At 38.3% G+C, this 27292-nt stretch overlaps 1 protein-coding gene across 3 annotated transcripts in view; it reads right to left on the bottom strand.

The window, feature by feature from the left end:
• Nucleotides 1–4851: 4851 nt before the first annotated feature.
• Nucleotides 4852–27292, bottom strand: part of ARIH1 (ariadne RBR E3 ubiquitin protein ligase 1) — an 85258-nt gene continuing 62817 nt past the window's right edge. For all 3 annotated transcript variants that reach the window (XM_064480732.1, XM_064480733.1, XM_010977928.3), the window contains 9 exons: nucleotides 25629–25695; nucleotides 24193–24299; nucleotides 22145–22187; nucleotides 21557–21628; nucleotides 18712–18842; nucleotides 15198–15255; nucleotides 10359–10619; nucleotides 9199–9311; nucleotides 4852–8208 (listed from right to left, as the gene is read on the bottom strand). In XM_064480732.1, the coding sequence (XP_064336802.1) occupies nucleotides 8124–8208; nucleotides 9199–9311; nucleotides 10359–10619; nucleotides 15198–15255; nucleotides 18712–18842; nucleotides 21557–21628; nucleotides 22145–22187; nucleotides 24193–24299; nucleotides 25629–25695 (937 nt within the window). In that variant the 3' untranslated portion in view covers nucleotides 4852–8123. The remainder of the gene's footprint in view (nucleotides 8209–9198; nucleotides 9312–10358; nucleotides 10620–15197; nucleotides 15256–18711; nucleotides 18843–21556; nucleotides 21629–22144; nucleotides 22188–24192; nucleotides 24300–25628; nucleotides 25696–27292) is intronic.

Raw genomic sequence — 27292 nt, forward strand, 5'->3', positions numbered from 1 at the left:
AACAGTGCTCTAAACCAGTTACAGGATTTTTGGACACAAACAAATGTATTTCCTATCCAAAGCAGATGCACACTCAGATCATGCTTCCTCCTTTGTTAGAAAACTCTTAGTATTTGCCCTAGTTATGTAGAAATGAACCACAAGTCAGGGTCATACGGTAGGAATTTATTAACAAGCAAACAACTTTGTTCATACCAGGAAGACCAGCAATTAGGTTATAAATGACTGGAGAGCAGGTGCAAGAACTTACAATCTCAGAGTGTTCCGTTAGAATGTCTGCTGCCCAGTAGGCCCACCAGAGGTGCTCCCTAAAGCCTGGCTATCATTTAATTCTGCACGCCCTCTGAGAAAATGGTGTGACCTGCAGAGGTGGGAGCACACACAGGGAGTCTCCCTGCAAGAGGAAGCTGGGAAGTTCAGTAAATAGTGATGTTTGGGGATAGGGTCCCTCACAAAACTTAGAACTACGTGTTTGCTCACTCCTCAGGAATACTAACTCGGCCGATTGATACTAGATAGCCAGATAGTCACTGCGTAAGTTCTGATTAACAATTCTAGGAAACAGCCATTTAGCATGCACTGAAGTGGTTTCTCGGGCACTTGTTACACACACAGAAACCAATTCTAGCCATCAAAAGGAAATCTAAATCCACAGAATCAAGTTTTCAGCCTAGAGAGCTTTCTGGAGAATTAACTATCTACTATAGAGAATAATTTCTATAATCACCTTCCAAATTTCCAACCTGAAAGAAACCTGTATACTCCATAGTAAAAAAGCAGGCAGCTTGAAAAGTAAACACCAAACTTTTACACAGGAGGAGTGAGTGAGGAGGGATACGCAGGTGCTAAGCAAGACACCAAATCAGGAAATTTTCCTTTGTGCCACAGCATCAGCTCAAAACAGGACTGGCCTTCTGGAGGGGTTTGGAAATACGAGGCTTGCTTCTAAACTCATTAAAATTTTAGCTAAGGTGGCTCTGAAACGTGAGGGAGAAAAAGGCATCCTTTGGGTCCTTCTTAGTAGAGTATCTGAGGCTAACAAAAAGAGACATGTTTTTAACAGAAAACAGCCCAAAATAAGAATTGGTCATTGAATCCTCTAAGCCCCCTAACCAATCTTTATCATTTGAGCAGGTACTTTCGGCAGGGTTGTTTTGAGAAGCAGCTAGAGCGATGAAAAGAATACAGTGTAGTGGTCACACGTGCCCCCAGACCTGCCGTCAGCTGGCTGGGCGCTCTTGGACAACCCACCGAGTCTCCTGAGGAATCAGGGTTAAGTGCTTCAGACAAACCAGCAGAGCCCTCTGCTCACCGCTGGACCTGTGGTGCCCAGAACAGTGCCCAACACCGTGGACGCTGACTGAAGGTACCTAGGTTTGAACCTTCCTTCTGCCACTTAAAAAGGATGACCTCAAAGAAATTACCTACCTTCTCTAAGCTTCTATTTCCTTATTTATAAAATGGACATGAGTTTTAAAAAGATGGGCATGGAGCATTTAGTAAAAACTAAGTAAGTTAGCCATAATTACCTGTTGTATGCTAATTCTTTACATTTAATTTAAAAAGAAACCTTTCAGGGCATTTCGGTACTATGACCGACTGCCAGCAAACTATGATCTCAAACATCTGCCTCCCGGCCCACAGGGGTAAGCCCCGTTCGTACCAATGATCTTGTCCCAGGGCTGCTCGGTTCTGTCTCCACGTGTCTGGAATAGTCAGCATGTACTACGCCTAGAGCTATGGGGTAGCCTACAGGAAAAGCTGACGCCATTAGAATGATGTGGATGCACAGACGACAGACAATGCCAGTTTAGGAGTCCAAAATGGGTTTCTAGTTCCTGGATCCAATCTCATCCTGCCTTTGGGAGTCTGAGGCAGCTTTGTATCCGTATTAATTTTGCCTAAGTTAGGATTAGTATGCACATTATTTGTAACTAGGCTTTGTCCTCCCATTTTCTTTGATCCTCACAATACTCCTATAGAAGACAATGTAACATGATGGACTAAACACATGGCATCAGACAGGCACGGCCCCACCATAACCTCTCTGTAAATTTTGACTTAATAGTCCATAAACTTGCTTTCTCATTTATAAAATAGGGTGGCAATGCCTACTTTGTTTTAGGGCTGCTTAGAAGACGCAAATAACATGAGTAAGGCATCTGGCGAGAAGCACTTAACAAACTATAGCTCCTGTTGGTATCCCCATTTTACAGAAGGGAAAACTATGGCTGAGAAATACTGATATTCTTTCTTCTTTCCACCTCACCAACTACACTGGGAATAAAAACAGGCAAATCCACTGTCTTTACAAGGTCATGAAAAGAATGAAAGTGACAGCGAGAAATGTTCAAGTGCTCTGAACTTAAGTGATTAAGTGGAACTGTGCATTGACTTGACACAAATAACCATTCAACCATCTTTGCTCAGACTCTACACTTACTTACTTCCAGATAGTTCTCTCCCTTGGTAAGAGAAGAGATTACCAGCTGATGGGAAAATTCTACTCAGCTTGCCAACAGTTCTTTGGGATTTATGAACTTAATTATTTTCTCCAAGGTGGGCCACTTACCAAAAAACTGACAAAAAACAAATTGGGCACTTGCCACTAGACCCTTAGGAAATATGGTTCCAAGAGACCCCCCCTCAGCTGGGGCCTACAGCGTGGCTCCTCTCTGAGCTTGCGAATTTGCCACTCGTCTTATTGTCCCTTACGACCTAGAGTACTCAGCTACACTTCTCTTTCAAGCCATGCAAGTGTCTGGATGAGTGGTCTCAGCCTTACTGTAGGTCTCGAGGTGCAGTGCGCAAGCATAGGGTTGGGGGTAGGGAAGAGGGCTCTAAAGACACTGACGGCCGGGACACATCCCAAGCAATTAGATCATCCTCTCTATGGGGCGGGACTCGGGCATAGCTCGTTTTTCCCTTTTGAAACTTCTCGGCAATTTCGGTGTCTAAGATGAACAGCAGCACTAAGTTGCGACCGAAGTTGGAAAATGATACGGCCCAGGTGCAGTTTTTGTTTGGCCCACACTTCAAAGTATTTTAAATTAATGACCGACATTCCAGAATTCGGAGAATTCACGTCAAGTGTCTGACAGGCCCCTCTCAGCGCCCGCTCGGCCCAGGGGCCCAGTGAAGCACCGCCCTGGCTCTCGCAGGCACCTGAGTTTGAGACTCCTGCACTACCTGAAGCCCCGGATTGCTGCGGTCCTCAAGTTGTGCTTTTGGCGTTGTTACAGCTGCTATATTATCCATGTGTGACTGATTTATTTACTAATTTTCTCCCACTCTGAAAATGGCCCTAAACAAGCATATCTGTAGTTCACTCAGTCTGAAAACTGCTTCTTGAAAGAATGCATTATTTTCCTAAATGCTACTGCTTGGGGAAAGACCAACCACAGACGCCTCTCCTCCTACAGTGGGCACCATTGGATTATTTCCAGTTGAGCATTTCCAATTAGCTAGTTAACATCTTGTATAATTAAGTGGAGAAACAAATTCCTTAAAATGAACCAAAAATACACCAATTTTACCCCCAAAGAAATCTGAAAAAGTCTGAGAGGTCCACACGTTTTTCTGTTTCTGAAGGAGCCAAAACTTACCCCTAATGCTCACTACCTAATCATCTGAGTCCCGCAGTTCCTCCAGTCCAAGGAGAAATGCTGAGAACAGATGAATATGGGCTGTTCTGCGCACTTTCAGTCATAAAACAAATTCTGTAACAAGTTCTAACAGACTACCCAAAATCCTTTACACTGGGAATTCAGTTGAACAAATAACTAGACCAACAAGTGCAAATTACTTGGCCACTGTTTATCAAATCAAATGGTGCTAAACTGTTTACTCTCAACCCTCACACGGGATAGTCTTCTCTTGACACCTGTCCCAGTCACCAAGATGACAAGGGTTATTAGTCTTCTATCCATGGCTGATTTCTTTGATTAGGCAAAACAGAGCCGTATTAGTTGCAAACTCTGCCACAGCAAATTAAAGATCAGAGAGAAACTATACAGCATTCCTCTAACAGTAGTAGTGACAGATTTTTACACAGTCTTCCATGTGGTTTAAAAGTACAACACTATAGCTAAGAACCACCTTTCCTGGTACTGAATGCTAGGTCTTTCTGAAATCAGATGAAGAAAACACGATACAAAGAGGTAGTATGACATTGATCAGCTGGAAGAAAGCTTGAGTTCCAGACAGGAGAAACTGTGAGATCTTAGGCAAGTTACTCAACCTTGTTGAACCTTATTTCCTTTTGTTAAACAGAGTAATTTCTACCCCACTTGCTTTAAACAAATAATAGAAGTTAAAGTGCTTCGAAGATACAAATGATAAATGAACTCTTATAATTATAAATCCAAATTAGACAAAATTAAATTTTCCTGAAATCTGGGCTTGGCTAGAGTATCAGTGACAGACCTCAACTTTGGGACCTTCTTTAGAAGACAACTCTCCCTCCATCCCTATGGAATATATCAGTTTCAAAGAGTGAGCTAAATGGAAGTATGGTGAAGGAGTTTTAAGGTTGAAAATGACTTTTTAAGTGTTTTATCTTTAAAAATTGACAGATGTACTGAGTAATATCACTGTTACAACATGAACAGCATTCTAAAGTCAATGTACAAGACACATTCTGGAAAGCTTCCAGAAAATGCTCTAAAGGCTTCATTAGCTAAGTTAATTGCTAGGGATAGTCTCATTCACAGTTCCCTGCAAAGAAACGGAACCAAATCTTGACATTTTATGTTACATAGGAACAGTGAATAAGGCACATAATACAGGTGACTTGGGCCACCCTTTTTTTTTTTAATAAACTATAAAAATAAACGTAAGTAACTAATGGAATAACAAAATAAAAGTTTATTTTATTAGAATTAGGAATGTTCTTTCCCTCTGGGCAACCTGAACAGTCCAGTTACAATGAAAATCTAAGAACAGTTATTTCCACAGCACAGGGTGCTCTATGCACAAAATTACAGGGTTAGGAGCATTTAATCAATTTACCGATCTGATTGTCTCACCAACCCGCCCCCCCCATCCCCCAAGTGCTCTACACCGGGATTTGTAGCTAAAAGAATTTGTTACATCAAGTCCTTTTCTCTCTTAAAATTGTATTTCAGTTCCTCATCATGGTTGAACCACATTTTACACTGCTGATTCAACCATTTCAAATCCAGTCAGTCTTGGATCTGTTATATGTGTGTGTATGTATACACATGTGTATTTAATATATTTATTTAAATACACATAAAACACGATCTGGGTCGCAGCAGATTACACAGAATTTAGAGTCTGATAGTATATGCTACTCAGTTTTACCACTGTGGTTTGTATCCTGAGCTTTGGATCAACATTTTTATTGTAAGTCATTTAAAGTCCATCTGCTGCTCAATGAATTGCTCAAATGAAGCATGCACTTCTCAGAAGACAGTGTAGCTGCCCTCAAGAAGACAGGGAGACCTGGTGCCAACCATGAATAGAGCCCTCGGACAGAGGTGACACAGGGGAGCTCTTACACAGTGTGGCTTGCCTATCCCAGTTGGGGTCACTGAAGTTACTAACAGTGAAAGCAATTAACTCGGGGAATTCTGTCAAATACGGAGATAGCTGTTGCAAGTTTGGAAGTAGAAAAAGCCAGTTCACCTTGATCCATACAAATTAGGGAATGCACCCACAACTGCAATGCCCTCAGGTAATACGTCAACACTGAAACTAGAAAGCAGCTCTACAAAGCACTGTTCCTCCATGGGCGGGGCCCGATGCTAGGAAGTGTGCACACTGTTTTTGGATACTCATTGCAAGGGGCGCATGTAAAGAGGATTTATGACACTCAAACCTATATACTGCAGTTAACTGGTAAGATTTTTTAAAAATACCACATATACACAAAACATTTTAAGGGAACCACATACATCTAGATAGCAACTCTGGCTGCTTTTCAAAGTTACCAGGGAAAGGAACTTATTCAAGCCTTTTAAAACAACAAGAACAATAAAAACTTCTTAGTTTCGATAAATGTTTTAAGATTGATGCAGTCATTTAAAATAAAGTCAAATGGATGACAGGGAAAGGGGAGGAGAAGAGAATACGGAAGAAACAGACAGAGTTCAGATTCGCACCTGAGGTGGCAAGGGAGGGGAGGATAAAAAGTACAGGTAAAGTTGATCCTAAAGCGACACGTGGTTCAAGGAAGCAGCATAATATACTCAGCAAACATTCACTGATTTTTGATGGGGAAAAAATAGTTGCAAGTACATCTCATGTAACAACCTTTTCTAAAAGGAAAAGTAGGGTTGATTCAGCAAAGCCTAACTTAGGCAAAAGGCCAGAGGAAAGCGAACCCGCTTCCCAATGGAGCAGGGTAAGATGTACGATGCAAGAGCAGGCAAGGCCGCCTCCCAAGCGGTAAACACTCCCCAGACGCAGGACACTGAGAGGAAGACGAAGAGGTCCGTCAGCCAGAACTGCGATTTAGTGTGAAGACCTCTTACTTGAGTTGCCTAGTTCACTCCGCACTCCTGTATAAAACGGATAGATTCAGGGATGCTGACCTGTTGAAAAATACCACAGCCAGAATGGCCTACACAGACATACAGTTAATAAAACCACCACCACCCTTCACTTTTAACATAGCTCTTAGTAGAAATTTCATAAAAATGGACATCACAGCTAAAACGCATTATTAATTCTCCTATCTGCTGACAATAGAAAAGAAGCAAACTCAGTGATTTCTATTAAAATGCACTAGTTGGCCGTATCAAGTTCTAGGGGTGTTTGCCTTCAAACCGAACCCACAGCAACACACACAAGCAATTTCAGTATCTGCCATTTTTAATTCACAATCTGAAACTAAGTGAATGGCTATTTATTTATATTTATATTTGAAGCAAAAACATTCTATTTGACACCCTAACATAAGAAGGGATGAGAGAAGAGCCGTAACCAAAATCTTAAAGGGCTCAAAGCAGCAATTAAGGGGAAAAAAAACTGAAGTGCTTCCTCTGGGTGTGACAGGAAGCCCAGGAAGCCTTCAGCTGCGAGCGTGCCGTGGGCACACAGGCATGAGGCCGGCAGGGGAGGAGGCTGGGGCTGGGCCCCTCTTGCATTGCAGGAACAAAGCTCCCTGCTGCAGCCCTTATCAGGCCACGGCATTCACTCAGGGCTTGACCTCCCTGTCCCTGACCAGGGCTGGGAGTTCAGGGCATGAGGCCTATGGCCAGCAACAGACATAAAACCAGAGAGGGCAAAGTAAGCTCAGGAAAGGGAAATCAAAGAGCTCTAGTTAGGTCTTCCAGAGGTGCTAAACCAACACACCTTTTATCCCAACCCTCAACCCTGGAAAGATAAAGCAAACTGAAAGAAAATGCACAGCAAATAGACATAATCTTGAAGATTTTTAAAGAATAAATATTTCTGTAATTAAACATTATGCAAACACGTGCCACGCTTGCTCGGTCCATGCATGTGCGCTATATACAACTCGGAAAAATACTGTGTAGTCCTCTTGTTTTAAAAGTCATATACAAAGTTTTTTTGTTTTTTTGTTTGTTTGTTTACTTCCTCTTTCTGCCTACCCCCTTCCCAGCCCCAAGAATTTTCTTTACAAGAAACTAATCATCATTCACTCATGACCTTGGGGTATGAGAGAAAGAGTCGGTCTGTGTGTGTGGTGTGTCTGTATGTGTGGGGAGGAAGGGGAAGAGGTCCTTTACCAAAGTACAACAAAACGGCTGGGTTGGACATGAAAAGCAGTGTCAAGGAGCTGTTTTGAATTTTAACTGTACTACACTCAGGGAAAAGAAAAAGAAAAAAAAAAGGAGTCAGCTTTGAGAATGAAGCTACGTTACAAGTTAAAGTTGGAGGGCTTTTAGTGTGTCTGTCACACTTTTGTTGGCGGCCTAGAATACTGTTGTACAATGGTTTATCTACCTTTTTTTTATTACAATATAATTTACTTAAACTTTCCGTTAACAAAAGAGAATTCTGGTACTACAGACCAGTGGTGTCAGAATAGGCTTAGTGCCTCCTTGTGTGTGTTTGTTTTGTTTTGTTTGTTTTAATTGCATGAGCACTCTAGATGGTAAAGTTTTCAGAGTTCATTTTATGCAGGGCCATTCTCAGTCCTCAATGTACTCCCACAGATCCTTTTCATAGCCTTCATGCACATGCTGTAACAAAACCCTTCGTCGACTCTCACAGTATCTGTAATCAAAGAGAAAAAAAAAACTTGTTGTCAGCCTCCAATAAGGGGGAAAAAGGACATTTACTTATTTTTTAAGGTATCCTACAGTATACCCAGACTTGGAACCAAGCATCGGTTTTTAATACGCAGATTTTCAGGTCTAGATGTAAACACATGACTGGTTCTAATTTTAAAAAGGTATTTTTCATAAGTCATAGTTTCCAGTTTTGAGAATTAATTCTAGAGCAATAAAATAAAGGCCTTAGAAATCATGAGGTTCAATCTTGTCATTCTACAGATTCAGGAACAGTTTTAGGAGGTAATTTCCAGGGTTACTTACTCACATGTGTAAAACCTTTGCTAACTGTGGAAGCACCATGAAGTGCTGCAGGTGGCTACAGGAGGCGAAAGTTCTACTCAGGACTCAGTCTCCAAGCCCTCCCCAGTCCCCAGAGGTTTCTCCTGCTGCTAACAAGGTACTAGGCGTTTCCCAGAAAACACCTTTGGGAGAAAGAGCTCCATGTTGAGAAACCAAACGTTTTGCATTTTTAGCTTAAGAGGTGGCGTATCTTCAAGTATCATCCATCCCCAGAACAAAGTAAATCTCTTCTTAGAAAAAACAAACCTCACAAAACCTCTTTAGAAAGTCTGGACAGCTCACTTGTCAACAGCCCTGATCCACAGGAAACCGAAGCTAGGGCCAGCCACCCAATCCCGCCCCTCAGCCTCATGTCCTCTTGCCCTTTTGGGCCCCTGCTTCCTTGCAGGGCAGCAGCTGCACAGAGGAAGCTGCACGGGAGCAGCAGAATCAGGATTTCCTCCACTGCGCTTGATGAGCGCTATCCGCAATCTGTCACCCAAAGGACAGACCCAATCCATGAGGAAGGCGGCAGCCGCTCAGTTACTGCAGATGCTAATCCCCAGCTCCACACCACCCCACGTGGTCACCAGGGCACACCCGACCGCGGGCGGCAGAGCCCCGTGCTCAGCAGCTACGGGAGAGACCTCACCTGTACTTGTCTTGTACTTTCTGCTTTATGTCCTGCAGAGAGTCCTGGGAAATATCTCGCTCCAGGTAGCCCGAGAGCACCTCTGTGGCATTCTCTAGATCTGCTTGGTTATTCTGCAAGAGGAAGAAGAATATACAGTCAACCTGGCTTCACAAAAGCTAAAAGATAAACCATCTTAGCTGCCTCCTTGACAGACTGCTCTCAACACCGGTTCTGTAACTTTCACAGGCGGTTTAACTGCACTTGTAAAGAGCTTTATCACTTTCATCCCTAACAACTTATTATTTCTATTCCAGGACGGTTTTTTAAATGTTAAAAAGAACTAAGGATTTATCCATTACCTCTGGAAGAGTATCAAGGGCATTTTTAAAGGATTTAAGAAAACGTTTTTTGGAATCTTCTAGTTCTGAGAACTACCATTTGCTAAAACTTGAGGAAAAACCCATTATTCCTCAGCTGACCACCTACCTCTTAAAAGACAGCACTGTATGGAAGATTAACGTTCTGCTGCCCTTTTCTACTGTGGCTGGTTCTGCACACTCACGCAACTCAGTGCCCACCTGCTGGGACCATCTAGCCGTCCACCAGCATCAGGGCTGCAGGCATCAATTTTACATGAACATCTCTACTCAAAAAGCTTTCGCTACTAAAAGCTTCGTTTTAGTCATTACTTCTCCACAAAAAGTAGATGTTATATTAACTTCTAAATACCATGTTACTAGTTTTGCCTGGATAAAGACTTTCAAAAGAACTTATGATGTGCCAAGTGTTCTATAAGCACTATACATGGACTGTCTCACCTAAAGTTTTTGACACTTCTAGAAAAGTACTATCCCCATTTCAAAGTAGAGATATGGAAGAGGTTAAGTACTTTGCTCCAAGCCAACAGAGCTAAAAAGTGATGAAGACAAGATTCAAATTCAGGGCTAATTTCAGAGCCTGCACACTTAATGGCTAGCTGGCTAAACCACATGAATTTGAATGTAGTTTACAGCAAGAAATCTAACTTTTTTCTTGTACCTTCCTAATAAACACTAAAACTTTTAATCCACATTTTTTGGCACATAGGAACCTTTAAAACTATATCTATCATATCTATGAAAGATCAAGCAGTCCTATGACACATGTGGGCTCTTCCCCCACTCAGTAATGATTCCTACCTCAAAGATAATGGACTGGTTATTCTTTTTGAGGTAGAAAGCGAAGACATAGGTGTACATGAGTGTGGCACGGCACTGGCAGAGGACGTCAACTGCTTTCTTCAGGAACTGCACCTCGATCCAGGACATGTTGTGCTGCTGCATCTCCTCCATCTTCTGCTTCACCTGTGCATACAGTTTGTGCTCGAAGCGCAGACTCTGCATGTGGTTCATATAGCGGTTACAGTAGAACAGGTACCTCTGCAGGGCTGCCCTAGATCGCTGCCCCATAAAGAAGAATCAAGGTCACATAACTGTAACTGTATTACATACACACAAAAGCTGACATCATACTTACTGATGAAACGGTCTAAGAATTTAGGCTAAAAGCAGGAACAGATATCTACTGCTTCCTTTTATTTTGTTTTGTTTTGCGGGGGAGACAATAAGGTTTTTATTTTTTTAATTTAACGGAGGTACTTGGGATTGAACCCTGGACCTCATGCACGCTAAGCACGTGCTCTACCACTGAGCTGTATCCTTCCCCCATATTGCTACCTTTGTCATTTAATATTGTTTTGAATGTCTTATATAGCTGTACCTTCCAGTATATCAGCCACCAGTCACATGTGGCTATTTAAATTAAAATTGAAAATTCAGTTCCTCAGTGTTCAACAGCCGTATGTGGTCAGTGGCTACCAAACTGGACAGTAAATAAAGATAAGGAACATTTCCATCATTACAGAAAGTTCTATTGGATAGCTCTGTTCTGCAGCATGCAATAAGGTATAAAAAAGCAAGAAGCATCAATATTTTAAAGTAGAAAACAAAAGAGAAACAAGCAGACATCACGTAACACCTAATATAATGCAACAGAAACTATACAGTACTACCAGTTACATGTTCTGTGTTCTTTCCACCCTCCATCCCAAGTTGAGTCTAAATCCAATTATCTAAAATTAACCACCAGTTTCAGGAAATACAGGGGTAGAAGAACCTATAAGGAACCCAGGAAGTTAACATCAGCAAAATTGAAAATGTGGAAAATTTTACAAGACAAAATGACTTAGTTTACACAACAAATAAACGGCAAGGAAGAAATAAAACCTAAAAGAAAAAACAAAAGGACCTACAGATTAGGGGAGACTCAAGAGATATAAGTTATATCCAATTTATGGACCTGTGTGGATCCTGATTTGAATCAACTATGAAAGAAAGTTTATGAGATAAATGGGAACATTTGAACATTAGAGAGTTGATGATATTAAACAAAGTACTGCTTTAAAAATATGTAATAAATATACAGCATAATTACAGTATATAATGTACTATATAACAAATATACATACAAATATAATAATGATACTACAGTTTTATCAAAAGACTCTCTTAAAGATACATGAAGTATTACCAAAGAAACAATATATCTAGGTCTAAATTTGTTTTATATTATTTATCATACTGCAAAAATAATTCGCATGGTTCTCTCCCATTACACTGTAGCTCTCTAGGGCAGATACATTTTTTAAAAAGTAATCCTGTTATCTCTAGAACCTAATACACAGAAAATGATTAATAAATGCTTGTTAAACGCAACCACGATGGAAGGGTTCCTTACCACACATACCAATTTCTTTCTTTCTTTCTTTCTTTCTTTCTTTCTTTCTTTCTTTCTTTCTTTTTTTTTTTTTTTTTTTTTACTATCATCTCCTCGTCCTGTCCTCATGCCTTAAAGTCTACAAAGAGCACAGATATTACCAGGCCCTATGGTTGGTCTCTTGTTAGAAATACTAACACTGAATCACATAATTAACCAATCACATGATCCAGTATCAGACAATGTGGAAACATCTCAAAAAAACCTACACAAGCCATATTATTTCAAGAGTCAGACAGATATCAAATCAATGCTTAAACAGTAGAAAATTACACCAGTTATATCTAAAAATATTATGCCAATTATATCTGATCATTATTAGATTAAAAATAATACTGTTATTAGATATTATATATTAATGATTAACAATCTAAAATTATGCCAATTATATCAAAAAATGAAATAATACATAGAAAATAATCTGCTTGGCATTTTATATCTCTCCACAAAGCACTAATATTTTCAAGCCTGTCAAATTCCCAAGATGAAATGGTAATTATATATTTTAAAAAATGTATGTTAGAGGACTTAATGTGACCAACAATTTTCAAATAGCTTCTCACTAAAATACCTCAAAAATTCAACATGAAAAGAAAACAAGCAACAGCACTGCAAATAAGACTAACTTTTTAATCAAACGCCAGAATCTGAATTGAGAAATGCAGTGTCCTAAAAACACTCTGGGAAAAAAAATCAAAAAAATCAAAACAACTTGACCTCTTAGAACAGGGGTAGGCAAACTCTGGCCTGTGAGCCAGATCCAGCTGCTGCCTATTTCTGTAAATAAAGTTAACCCGGAGCACTGTCCACTCGAAGTCTACGGCTGACTCAGCACTGTAAGAGCAGGGGCAGATGTGAGTAGCTGTAACAGAGACCATATAGTGTGCAGAGCTGAAAACATTTACCATCTGGCCATTCACAGAAAAAGTATACTGACTCCTAGTCCAGAAGGTAAGAAATTCAAATGACAAACTACTGTTAGCACTTACTATAGTAACTCAACAACTTTCAACAATACAAGTAACCCTTTCCAAGGCACTCAAAGTACCATCTATGTTCTTTCTGGACTACATGCCAACCATCCAGTACTTTTTAAAACTACAACTCCCAGTAACCACTAGGCCAGAGTATGGAAGTGGGGGGAGTGGGGAAAGAATAAGCCAAATGGATGTGCAACGGTGTGCTCCATTCTAGGAGGCATGGTTCCCACTAAACAAAGGCACTCATGATGAAATCTTTCTCTATACACCCACAAGATCAGAAGATTCTAGTTAAGTCCAATATATAGGAGCTAGAAAAATAATGCATTCTAGTACCTAAAATGGACATTACAAGGGCTTAGAAGCTATGCCCAATAATCCAGCCTCCTTGTGGATCTCAGAAAGGGATTCTACCAGCACTCAAATGCAGGCTATGTCAAGGCCAAGGATAACTCGCCTACTTTCCTCCATCAGAAAATACCATATTCTGGCTAGAACTAGCTAGACGACTCTTCATTCAGGATAAGTGAAAATCAAAAGTTCACCATGGTAATTAGGAAAAATCTAATGCAGCGTAAGAAAAAAAGAACATTTCTCTATGGACTCAAAAAATATCAAAATTAGAAGGAAACTTTAGGAAAAGTTATGGTCTCTTCACTAGAGCTTAAAACAATGTGACTGCTTAAAACAGAAGTAGAGAGCCACAGGTAAAAAAGGCTAAGATTAAAAAACCGAACCAAACCAAACAAAAACCAAAACCCAGAAAGAATCAATTCCAAATGGGAGACGGGAAAAACATGACTGTCACTGTAGAGCTTTTTACACCACGATTACATGGGGGTGAAATGTCATGATGTGGCTTAAACCAAATCATGGAATTTTTAAATATTAAAAATTTGATAATAACCTACAGAAATCACAAATATTCTCTGGACCATCTGAATGAACTTATAACTGAGATGCAATGTTTTCAGGTCTTTTATCTGTGAAGTGGTCAAAACTGGCATCGAGCAATAAAAGTGCGCCAGAGTTAAGAATGAGAACAGTAAGCAGTAAGAGAAGACACCAATAATAAATTCTAATCAAATCAAACTTGGATGCACGGTAGGAATGAGTGTGCAACAGCTGGGACATAGGAAACTGGTGGGAAGACAAGTTATCACACGGCACTCAGCAGGAGGCTAGCAATAAATTTTAGAAACCTGGCCTTACAACAGTCTGTCAACAGTCGTTTCATTTCAGCAAACTTATCCATTAAATCAGCTCTAAGTTGAGTCTGACTGGTTTTGTAGTTTTCTCGGCTTGGCTGTACAGCTGCGTAAGCGTTTATAGCTGGTTTTATGTTTAAACATATTTAAGTAATATTATAATGAATATAATTAAACCAACATTGGAATCTGTGAGGTATTTTTTTTCCTTTTAAAAGGATTACAAATATTGTGAAAGTCTGTAATGCAACAGACCAGGTTATACAAACATATTTTTTGTATTTATGGTCATTTATATTATAAATAAATTTTAAAGGAACATTTAAAAAGTGAAACCGTAACAAACAGGTTAGGTTTTTGAATGCAGCGGCAATACAAACCATTTGAAAAGAAGCTATCTGGGGACACTGGGGATTTTCAAAATGGAGTGGAAGAATGTAAGGAGCGGTTAAATTTCAGGATTCTACAATTATGACAATTATCAGCTTAAAGGAACTCAAACTGTTACTGCATCTAATCCACACCTAGTGTCTGAATCCTTTCTACTATAATAGTGGGTTATTTCCTTACCCAGTAATAGAGAAATCCCCACCTCCTGAGGTGTTCATTCCAAATTAGCTCACCTAGAATCACTAGAGCTTCTCGAAGAACAATGAGGCAATTAATTACTTAAAAAGAAGCAAGACTGCCTATGAACAGCAGCAGTGCCACTTAAATACTGTTCACTAGTCTCCTTGCTGGGGATGGAAAACCTTAACACGAAGACTACTGAAACCTGAACTGTGCTACATAACTAGATTAACCTTAAAAATGCAAACAAACATATAAATAGGAGTCCTCCTGATAACCCATTTTGCATAAGATTTCCTTTCTCCATGCACACACAGACAGATACCCAGTATTTACCAGAGTGTCTTTCTCCAAATCTTTCACAATGGAACACCTCTGCTGAGGTACTCCCTCATTCACTGGAACGCATTCCTGTTCACCTGTCACCTGAAAAGGAAGCACTTACCTCCTGTGCGTCTCTTGCTGCCTTTGCGTCATCCTCGTTATAGCGGTTACAGTTGTACCTTAGAGCAAGTGGAGAGGATTCCATAAAGACACACATCAATGAAAAGGGAACGAGTCACAGAACTTTAGTCTAGTTTTAGATATTATCTAGAACCAGTATCCTCCTTTACACAGTTAAACAGAGAGGCTAAAATACCCAGGGTTCCTTCTACGATTATAACGATAGAATTACCAGACTGAAAGGAACTCAAAGTTGTCAAATCTAACCCACACCTAGCGCATGAATCCTTTCCATAAAAGCGTATCAGTTCTCTACTAGTAACAGGCAATTTCCCACCTCCTGAGGTAGTTCATTCAAATCAGTTCACCTATAATCATCAGAAAATATTGTTATCTAGAAGTTCCACTTACAACTGCAGTTTGAACTTCTCAGTTTTTGAAGAGATCACCTTATATCCCAGGTTGTCTATTATTTAGCCAACTATTCCCAACTTTCCTAGAGCTACCTTCTATTCTTGACTTTTATACAACAAAGAGAACCAACAGTTGATGATCTGCTATATAACAGGTGCTGTGCTGTGTGCTTTACATGATGTTACAGTTTATAAGTCACTGAAAACTGAGTAATACACAAAATGAGAAGCAATGGGAAACCTGACCGGGGAAGTCAGCTCAGAGTGGAGATGAGTGCGACTGGCACTTCCCCTGTCCTGACTACTTCACCTTTTCTTTTACAGGAACAGCTGATACTTACTGAGTGCTTAGGACATACCATCCACTTACCAAGGACTTTAAACGTACTATCACATTTAATACCCTCAGCCACCTTATGAAATATGTTATTATATTATCTTCATTGAGCAGATGAAGAACTGGGTCTTGAGAAGATAAACTTAAGGTCACAAAGCTAGAATTTCGAAGATGGAAATTAAATTTACGCCTGCCTGCCAACGGAGGCCTTTGCTCGTAACTAGTGAGTATACTGTTCACGTGCTATTGTCATGTCTTTAGAATCTTTTAACACTGATCTTTTTAGAAAGAATTTTGAGTTTAATTTAAATCTTGTTAAACTGGATTCATTATTCCAGCTTGTCAATCTCTTCAAGACTATAATGGTTTCTATTTCAATATCCCTCTCTGATGTTACCCCAAAATGTATACAAGATTCTCATATTCAAGAAAATCATCAATAAAACTAACCATAAAAGCAGTATGCAATTTATGTGAATAAAAAAGATGAGGACAAAGCCTTTCAGTAAACCTTTAAAGCATTCCACTAGGAAAACACAAATCTATTATCTGTACTCTAAGAAATGGTCAATTAAACCCCAAATACCCCCATCTGTATTCATAGCCTAGGCCATGAATCTACACTGAAAAATCTCGCTGAAATCTACAAAACATTCCCAAATCCATCACTGTAATAATACCATTTGATTCTGGAATTTCATATAAGAGAAAAATTAAACTATGTGGTTAATGAGTAGTTTATGGAATCACAGATTTTGGAAACTTGGGATTACATTCTGTTTCCAGTATTTGGTACCTTTCTATTTTCCGAAAGTACTCAGAAATAGCCAACAATGGCTCACTGATCTCATCTTCAAGTTCTTAAGTAACCCAGACCATAATTCCCCTGGGTCAGAAGACTTATTAATTTCCCCCCAGCTTGGCTTATAATCCTATCCTCTCTTATAAGTAATTACTCTACTCAGCTAAGCCCAAAGACTGCCTCTCCTTGCCCTCTACTGGTCAACTAGTAACACCTCTTCTTCCTGTCTGATACACCCTTAAAAACTTTTTTTTGACATTTCTAAGATATTTTTTAAGCTTCAACTCATTCTAAGCTTTGCCAACACTGTTAAGAATTTATAGGCCAAGAAAGCAAGCAGAGTGCTTCTATACTTCTAACCTGGATGCCTGATAGTGCCACTTGGAATGCTATTTGGAGGGTTCCCAGGTGTTTTCAGATTTAAACAAGTATAGCATGATTCATTTGCAATGTCAGCCATAAGTGAAGGCAAGACACAGGCAACATTTCTGAGACCCCTGGGCCATTCTTCATTCTTCTGTATCCATCATGTTTTGTACTTTTCCAGTTTTCAATATAGCTCACTTAAAATTTGAGTTGTGATGAGAGATTTCCTTACACACATACAGAAGTTCTCTTTAATAACTCTTCTTCCCCATTCTTTCTCCTCTTTCACTAGATTGTTTACATATACTCGAGTGAATTCCATTTCTGGGAACACTCTAATCCTCTGGTTTGCCTTCTTAAAATGTAGAGTACCTAAACCCCAAACACCCTTCCTCGGCTCTGACTGAAGTAAAACCACTTTCTTTACTTCCACTTAACCAATGAGTTATTTTACCTGGTTCAGAATTAGTTTCAGACAAGTAATCCCTCCTACAATTCCTCTAATGAAACTATTGAAAATTCCAATGAAACTAAAAGGGAAGACTTGTTATTGTCTCAAATTGGGATCTTCCCCTCCCATCCACTCTCACAAAGCAGCCACAATGATGAAACAATACGGATAAAGCACATGTTACAGAGCCTTCTCATCTCAACTACCGATGTAATCTTGTCACTCCTCAATAAAATCCTTCTGATAATGTCCAAACTACTTTAGATACCAGTCTGCTTTCTCTTTTCCTATTCCCCACAACTTATGAGGGGCAACAAATTTAAATGCCAGTCGGAAACCGGCAAGACAGACAAATTAGTGAAACAGGCTATCTGCATGTTATAACACCCAGAAACAGTTTCACTTTAACCAGGAGATGCGTAGCTCCCATTTTTCTCAAAACTCAAGGCATCCTCAGTCTTACCTGTATCTCCCAAATTGGTAAGAAATATGTAAGGAATAAAGGAATGCCTCTCTACTAAATGTGGCTGATGTCATCGTAACACACACAAATCCCAATAAGCTTCGGTCTTGGGAAAAGCATTAAACTGGAAAGTGAAGCTCCATCTGAAGGGCTACTGATCGATCCAGGTGACTTCTGCCAAACAGGAATGCAGGTCTGTTTCCATGTTCCTAAGAGGCTAAAAATCTGGACTGCATTGGGCAGTTTTCCAGTTGTTACAGTTTGGGACGAAACTTTCTGTCTAATGTTATGCAGGGTAACTAAAACACAACTGCAGGCTGGGCTCTGCCAACAGTCTTAAGTTTCCAACGACTGCCGACTCGAGACAGCGGGACTCCCGGCTGAGTGAGGGTGACTTTCACACCTGCCTCGGTTCGTGCTGCTCCTTTTGCCCTGAATGTTTTTCCTACCAGTTTTTAAACAAATAAGCCCTCAGTCTTCCTTGAACTTCATGTCAATTGTTACCCACTCTGTGAAATAAGTCTAATTAATCCCTCTCTCTGGGTATCTCGCATGTACTTCCAACACTGATTACCTAGCTCCCAAGTCAGATGGTGATTTCCGTGGGGTAGAAGACTTCATGCTGTTTGGCAGATATCACATACTTATGCGAACATATTCTTCCCTTCATCCCCCCAACCTACCATGCAGATCCATGTGGTTCCCAAGGGCCAAGACACACCCAGCAAAACTCTGCTTTACAGTTCTGGTTACGACAGACCATGTGATTACAACCGCCATCCTTCTCAATTGTGACATGGCATTTGGGACATTCCTATGAAGAGAAACTATAAAGTTGGTGTCAATGCTACACTGAGGAGAAGCCAGTTCTAGATTTGGTTTATTTTTAAATACCACATTTATTGTGATTAATACATGTAAAGCACTTAGAACAGTATCAAATACTTGATAAGCACTATTAAATGAGTTGTTATTATTACTGGCTTTTAAGATGTACAAAGTTTAAGGATTTGTTTTAGTGGGGTTGAGGAACAGGAACATTTTAAGTACTTTTATCCATACACATCGTAATAATAGTTTTATGGGAGGTAAAACATTTTGTTCATGTAAATATAACATTCTTTCAGTGTCATCTAGAAATAATTAAGTACTTCCTGTATCCCACACACTGTTCTCAGTTTTATATACATTAATTCATAAATCCTAGTAGTGTTCCTATTCCTAGTTCCATCTGTGAGATGAATAAACTAAGAGAAAGGAAAATTTAAAGAAACTAGCACAAGGTCACACATGTAGCAAATAGTAGTCAAGATTCAAACCCAAGCAATTTGGCCTCAAGCAAGACTGGTAAATTCTTTTGGTGGCTACGGAATTTCCCAACTTTCTTCTGCCAAATATCCCTGTTTTAAATTCATCTCATTGTGGTCCATTTACAATTGTGCTACAGAGATCATGTTTTTTGCCAAGTCTGTATCATTTTCTTGGATACTAATGAACCAAAGTTATTCCCTGCAGGCATATGCTTTCATTCTCTTGAAAAATCAAGAAAATCAAACTTACCCATTATATTTAATAAAACTATAAATAAGATGTAAAGATTGTATTTTTGCTGTGTGTATCTGTGTTTGATGTCTGTAACTCCCATAAGGTAGGGAGAGTGTCACCCATTCTATCTGCACAATTCAGTGATTGCCAACAGACAAAAGTGCCCATAAACTATCGTAATTTAAAATAGGTCTATGGACCTGTAATTATTTTAAAATAAAAGTTTTTTTAAAAGTAAAAGTCAATATGGCAATTTTTAATTATATATTTTAAATCAAATTTTTGAAATCACCTAAGAAATACTACATTTTTCCAAAGAAGCAAACTGCAGGCCTAAAATATGTTTCATTCTATATTGCTTGGTTATAATTAACTAAATAGTATTAAGTTCTCAACATATCAACAATCTGCAAATCTGTTTAAGGAACTAACAACAATGATAAATAAAGCTTCTGAAATGTCTTAAGAGAAAAACTCAGTTTCATCTCAAAACTGCCAAGCAGACATATCTGATATTACAAATTGCCATTCTTGCTCAATAATCTACCTTCTAAATGAAGTCAAACATATTCAGGCTGTACTCCCTATTTTAACATTGTGGGCATTTAGACTATTGGGGGATTTTTCTAGATGCAGAAAGAAGGCTACCGTTTAATCAGACTACTTAGTGAAAACCTAGCAGTCCTATTGTAAATACTAGTTTGACAGCATATTTAAGGATTCTGGGACTTAAATGAAAATTTCATTAAAGGGGAATTTCAATTATCCCTCAGGAAATCTTCAGTTTTCAGAAAAAGAATGCTTGGCTAGGATTTTTTTTTTAAATGACAAAAGCAACCACTTCCTGACATTATAGTAAGGTTTTCTTGAGTGAAACATGTTGTGTTTCTCATGATGGTTTTTAGAGAGCACAAAAATATCACTTTCAATACTACATTCCTCAAAGATGTGGGCATTTGTTCTATGTGACAAGACTTACTGTTTCACTGACAATACTTTCTGGGGTTAGAAATGCACGAAAATGCTTTAATCTTCTTGGGTAGAGCAGAGTACTAATGGTATAAAATCACATGCTGGCCTTCACTATTTAAGCACTCCTGATTCTTTTCACTGTCCTGTGACTGAGCGATGGAAGAGTACAAAGCTATAACTAACACCAGTCAAACAACGCAGCGTCCTTTAAAGCATCACCTTCACACGTGATACTTAATAATAGCCTAATAATCCTATTATCCATCACTCAAGTGACTTCCATATGGGATAAAATATGTGATTGGATTAAGTAAAGATTGGATATCTATACAATTTTCTATTAAGAAATTGGCTGGGTACACTGTTTGGATTCAAACGCTTAATTATTATTTAGTGACAGAAAATGACAGAAAAGAAGGGTGCTCAAGATTACCTGCATTTGTAAGACATCTGTGTAGGGTTAAAGAAGTGATTTATGGCATAAAGGGACTAAATATTGAAACCACTATCATCAGTAGTGTATTTCAAAAACAAACAAACAGAAACAAAGCAAACCCTCAAGGATACTCATTTTACCCCAAAGCTCCTATCACAGGATCCAAGTCTCTTAATAAATCATATTTTAGAAGTTTAGCATGTTTTAAAATTTTTTTAACTCATTAAGTCCAGCTCAATTACACAATAAAAAAGGTACTCAGTTACTCTGACTGAACAGTGCACTGAAGAATGACTCCTTAAAAGCTAACCCTGGAGACTTTTAAAGCAACTACTATTTTTCCAATAGAAGAAAACTTCTAAAGCAGAGTACTATGCATACTGTACTACAGTACTCAATAAACTCAAACAGGAAAATTATTAATAGGCAATCATTCTAAAAGCAAAAACCAAACTTTAATTGAGAAAAAGGCAGAACAAGGCTCTTTACTAGGTAAACTTCCTGCTTTTGCTAATGTTGATGCTCCTATCCTTATCAGTTTCAGAACCAAGAGTTTACTGAAGGAAAACACCAACCTTTGTGTTGGCTGCAATCCAATTAGAGGTTTCACTGTCATCATCACACTTTTTAATCCACTTCTTCAACCACTGTTTAAAAACAAGAACTGTTAGGGTACAACAAAAGACTTAAAAAAGACAGCAAATTACTTCAACACTTAAATACAGTCAAGCTTGAATGTAAAAGCCAAAGGGTAAGATTATCACTGGTTTACTTCTTTTTGAACCAAGAAATATTATGGTTCTGATATCCAGTCCAGGTATAAACAAAATCAACCAAAGGAGGGCTTCCTCTGGCTAAAGCTAAGTGGGGGACCTAGAGCTTGATTCAAAGCCCACCCGCGATGTGTGTCATTCCCCTTAGCTACCTGCAAAGCTATCCAAGGGAGGTGCCTTAACTTTATCCTGGTAATAATCAGGAGGTGACTTATTCCCAAGGAATGTTCCCTGAATACTTACAAAGATGATCTGAAACAAAAAGGACAAAATACAATCTTCTACCTACTAATGGATAAATAACAAAATTGTGGGATGTGGCTTTCAGTCATCAAGTCTTAGAAGTACTCTATTACATTATTTAAAAATAAAAATGCCAGACAGACTCACCTTACATTTAACAGGGTCATGCCAATTTTCTCCACAGTTAAAGCTGTTAAGTGACAAAAGAATTAAAAGAATTAAGTCCTACCTACTGTAAGTAAGTAAATGAGCAAACAATTCCATGCTTTATAGTTCCTCAATACTTTCACCAGTTTCTAGTGGCCGGCAAATACAACGAGCAGGAATTCTGTCTATTTTATTCTGCAGTAAATTATCAGAATCTAGTATTGGGATCAGCACACACTGGGTGTCTATGTGTGAAATGAAGAACGACTGATAACCATGAAGACATGCTATAATGACAATTTCGTAAGAAATGACTATCTAAACAGCCACCAAGCTGTTAAGACAATAAAATCAATTTAGTTAGATCTGTATTTTTCTGATAGTTTTTACTATGCGTAATTCCTCACTGCAACCATTCTCTAACTGAAACCAAAATAAAATCATGTTCACTAATTTGAACTTAACTTTCAATCAATGCTTCATTGGCATATATTAAATATTTAACACTTCAAATGAAAAGTAAAAGCCTGGCTCTGTAGGGTAATTCTCTACTTTAGTACTAATGCAGAGGAAGCAACATGTGGGGAGCAAACAGGTCACATCTTTGCATGATCCAAACAAATGAACCTCAGATCAGCAGAGATAAACTGTACCAAACAAGGTATAAAACAAAAGAATATGAAGAAATATTCTCTAAGAATATAACGAAATATTCTCTAAGAATATATTAAATGCTAATTCCTTTCTGTTTTCTAGGCACATGGTATATACATTTATTTAAAAAGTATAAATTAAGAATAAACAAATGCTTATGAAAAAAATAATCATGGAATGGTTGATTACTTAACTAACCAAGTAACTTAGAAATACCAAAAATCCTTTGCAAATCAGAGAAATAAAGTGCTATCAGTTTAAATGAAGTCAGGAAAATGGTTATTGCTGGAAAAGAAGATGGGGAATGGGATGGTGAAGGGAACACCAAGAGGCTTCAAATGTACCTGTCATATTTTATTACTTGATTAAGCTGAGTTGAAACTATGTAAATATTCATTGCTGTTATTATACTTATACTTTCTTAAGCATGTATTCAAAATATTTCATACTGAAGTATATTTGAAAATAGATAAGGACTCAGACTCCACCCTCTGTCTACAGAGTAAATGCTGAAATAATGCATCTTTAATCTTTATCAAAATAGCATGTATTTTATAGAAATGTAATCTCCCCTAACTCCAAGAGTTTACCCTTTTGGAATTGTTTAGTATTAATAATGTATAAATCTAATTGTATAGATGTTCGGGGGAAAAAAGAGTGATATGGAATACCAATAAAATGTCTGTTTGCTAGTTCTACAGTCCTTTGGCTTAACTGGCTTCTCATTCCTAAAAGATCCACAAAGGAATGGAAGATCATCTTAACTCTCTAACACATGATATTGAAAATTCCCTGTTAAGTAGAATCTAGAACTCAAAGGCTAAAGAGTATGCTACAGAACTCCCAAGAATCCAGGTTACCAAAAAGCTGTAGCCAGAGGTGCCATAGGAAAACTCTTCTTTTAAAAAGCAACCAAGTTTTATCTTTCCAAATTTATCTGTACATTTTCTTTTCAGTAAAACTGATCACAACAAAGGAAACAGAGGGGGAAAAAAAAACCTGCACACTTTATTTTCTGAGAGAAAACCTGAAAGCCAATCAAGAGCCATTAAAGGAAACAAACAAAATTCGACAAATTAAGTCAAGCAGAAATGAGAACTGTGTTCTTGTCCTATTTAAGTTTGTGCCTGTGTAAGTTCCAGGGGAGCAACACAAGAAAACGTGATTATAGCTGCATTTTTCCCCCAAAGAAAAATCCCAAAGTTAGAGCAAGAAGAGGAAAAATTATTTTAAGATGACTTTTTAATCTAATTCTCATTTAAAAGAAATATACACTATTTAAAATCGGTATCACCCACCTCCTTGAGGTAAAGAATTTTTTCTACTTATTTTACTACCAAAAATAAACAGGAAAGCTATGTGCACTGTTCCAATTTAGGAAATCACTTGCTCACCAAAACTGGCGTCCACATTTGCAGCGAACAGGTTTAGCGTCAGGATACTGGACTTTAACAACATGGTGGCAATCTGGGGCAGGACACCACTTTAACAGTCGATTGCACTGAAATACAAGTGAGCAAATAAAAAACAATTGCAAATTAAATCATGATGCAAGATTTCCTGGTACACCATGCAATTTTTTATATTGCTTTATCACCACCACAAAGTTAGGGTGACGACACAAATATAAAAACCTGCCACGAATACTTAGTCCTCTATAGCAATGCTTTTAGATGGACTATTTTTTCTTAGATTACGAATCCCTTGAAGACCTGGTTTTATAAAATAAACAAACTATCTCTTGCTCTATCTTCAAAATTCCACTCAGGAACTTTAAAATAATGACTCATTATATGATCATTAACAAGCATCAATTTGTCTATGGTTCTATTTCAGGGCAATTTTAAAAGATGCAAGAAAACAAGATACGCTCCTACTCAGGAAAGGAGTTCACATGCTATGGAACAGTATGAAACGAGCTAAGGGATATACATGTAATTTCTCTTTGACCATACAAAGCTCTTCTAAGGATAAAAGCCAGTTCCTAAACCACAGCAAAGGTTGCATTTTAGCTCTTCCAAAGAAGTATCTTTTGAAGTATTTTTATTACGGTACAAAACATGGCTAAAGTAAACACTCCATCAGAACTCAAGTTTATTGACCATTTCAAAAAATATACTCTTCCTTAAAAATGCTATTTTCTAGAAGATCTGACCTTTAGTTTAATCTTTAATAAAAATAAAAATTACTTTCTAGAATTAAAACACCAAGTTACCCTGATGCCCCTGTACAGGGGCTGGCAAGCTTCTTCCACAGAGCCAGAGATTAAAGATTTTTGGCTCTGTGGGCCATAATGGCCTCTTCAGAAACTACTCAACTCTGCCACTGTAGCACGAAAGCAGTTACAGAATAAATGCGCATGTTTAAATAAATATGTATTTACAAAAATAGGCAGGCCATAGTTTGCCAACTTCTGCTCTGATGAAAGAAGAGACAAACAAGATAAACAAACAAGACTACAGCATTCTTTACTAACAACATTTACTGGCAATGGAAGCTAAGACCAGCAGAGATATATAGAAGGGGTAGAGTGCTCAACATGACTCAACACAGCATCACTAATAATCAGCTACAAAACTCAGTTAGGGATAAAGGAAGACTATAAAAATACTTTTGTTATCAAAGCTCAAGGTCTATGACAAGACATGTACTTACTGGTTTGTGGTTTGCCATGCTCCTTTGGGAACAAGGGTATTTGGCATTGCTTCATAAATAAAGTCCATAACTCAAGTTTATGGTAAACGTGTTTCTTACATAAGACAATCTGATATTTCTATTAACAAGCAATTCCTTTTACTTAAAGAAGGGAAACTTACGAGAAATCACTTACCTCTACAAAGCTATTTGTTATTAAATGCTGGTACTTTAATTTAACTTTTGAATCTGTGATCAGGCGCCTAAAAGAGAGAATAAAAATAGTTTATTATGAAGTTTTCAGCTTAGAGTATTTTCCACATTTATAAAAAAAAGTTTAATGCTCTGGTTACAAAAACTGCCTTAAATTGAAAATACTAAAATATACATAAATTGTCAACAAATGTACTGTAGTAATCAAAACAATAATTTCAAAGTTTCTATAGCTTTATTTTGGTAGATGTTTCCACCTGTATCTTATACTCTAAATATTCCATTTTTAGAGGTTGTATTATAGGCTAATGACTTACCAACTATTGCCAAATTTAGGTCCCTTTCAGAGTCTTCTGACTCTGATATCTTGCCTTTAGCCAGAAATTCTCAGCCACCTTCCCTAAGATCCTCCTCAAAAATCAGTGTGTGAAATAAGAGACACACTGACAGGAAAATTAAGAAATGGATCCAGGTTCTGTGATATGTAATTTTGATGGCCTCCTTCTTCTGAAATGTCTTGGTAATTTACAAGAAATGCTTACTGATTACAACGTGGCTTCCCTTATCAACCTAGAACACTCTATAATTCACAAGAATTTCTTGAACTCACAGGAACCCATGAAAGTGAAGAACCCTGAAGCGCAAGTTTCATTAGTTTCAATGGTAAAAATTCCTGTGAGTGTGTTATAAGGAAGTGGTGTTAAAGCAAAAAAGAGCAACCACTGACAAAGCCAGCAAGAATAGTATAAAAAATGCATAGTGCAATCTCATTAAAACCTTTTCAATGAACAAGGAAGTTCCGTACAATCTGGCCTCACCTATTTCTTGAGCTTCTCATCCCACTCACTGCTCTTCTCCCACAAACCCCACCCCCGTCCCGCGCCACTTTCAGTGCACTCCTGTCACATCCATTTTCTTTCAACACATCAAACCGCACCCTTCCTCAGAGGCTTTTCCATAGGGCTATCTCCCTTGGGAAGGGAAGAGAAGATCATCATGGTGGGGCTCTGAGGTGGGATAACTTAGGTTTGAATATTGGCTTCACAACTTAATAGCTATGAACTGAAGATAAATTATTTCACTTTTCTATTTTTCAGCTTACTAATCTGGAAAATGGACAGCAGAAATACAGCTGTGGGGCTAGAACAGTGTCCAGCAAATAGTAAGCACTCAATAAATATTAGAGAAAGCTGTCATTATTATTATTATTTTATTTCACTCAGTTAAGATGTATTGTTACTCACTCAAGGAAGCCTTTTCTGACAATTCCCTATACCAGTCTAGGTGTAAACCAACCCCCCCCCCCTTTCTCATGGCACATTATACACTTCTCTTTGTAGAACGTGTCATAATTTTCATTAGACAGCAATCTGTATAATCACTTGTTTAACATGTGCCTTCCTGCTTCCTTATCCCCAACCAAACAATAAACTCCACAAAAGGATCTTATGTCCAATACACTGTCTGGCCTGTGGAAAGTGTTTAATAAGTATTTTTTAAATCACTAAACCTCCACATTTCACAGATGTTGAAACTGAGGTATAAAAATAATCAGTACACTTGGCAGTTCCTCAAAAACTAAACAGAGAACTTCCATATGACCCAGCAACTCCACTCAAAGGTATATATATCCAAGAGAATTAAAAA

The sequence above is a fragment of the Camelus dromedarius genome, chromosome 29 (assembly GCF_036321535.1).
Source record: "Camelus dromedarius isolate mCamDro1 chromosome 29, mCamDro1.pat, whole genome shotgun sequence".
NCBI lineage: Eukaryota > Metazoa > Chordata > Mammalia > Artiodactyla > Camelidae > Camelus > Camelus dromedarius.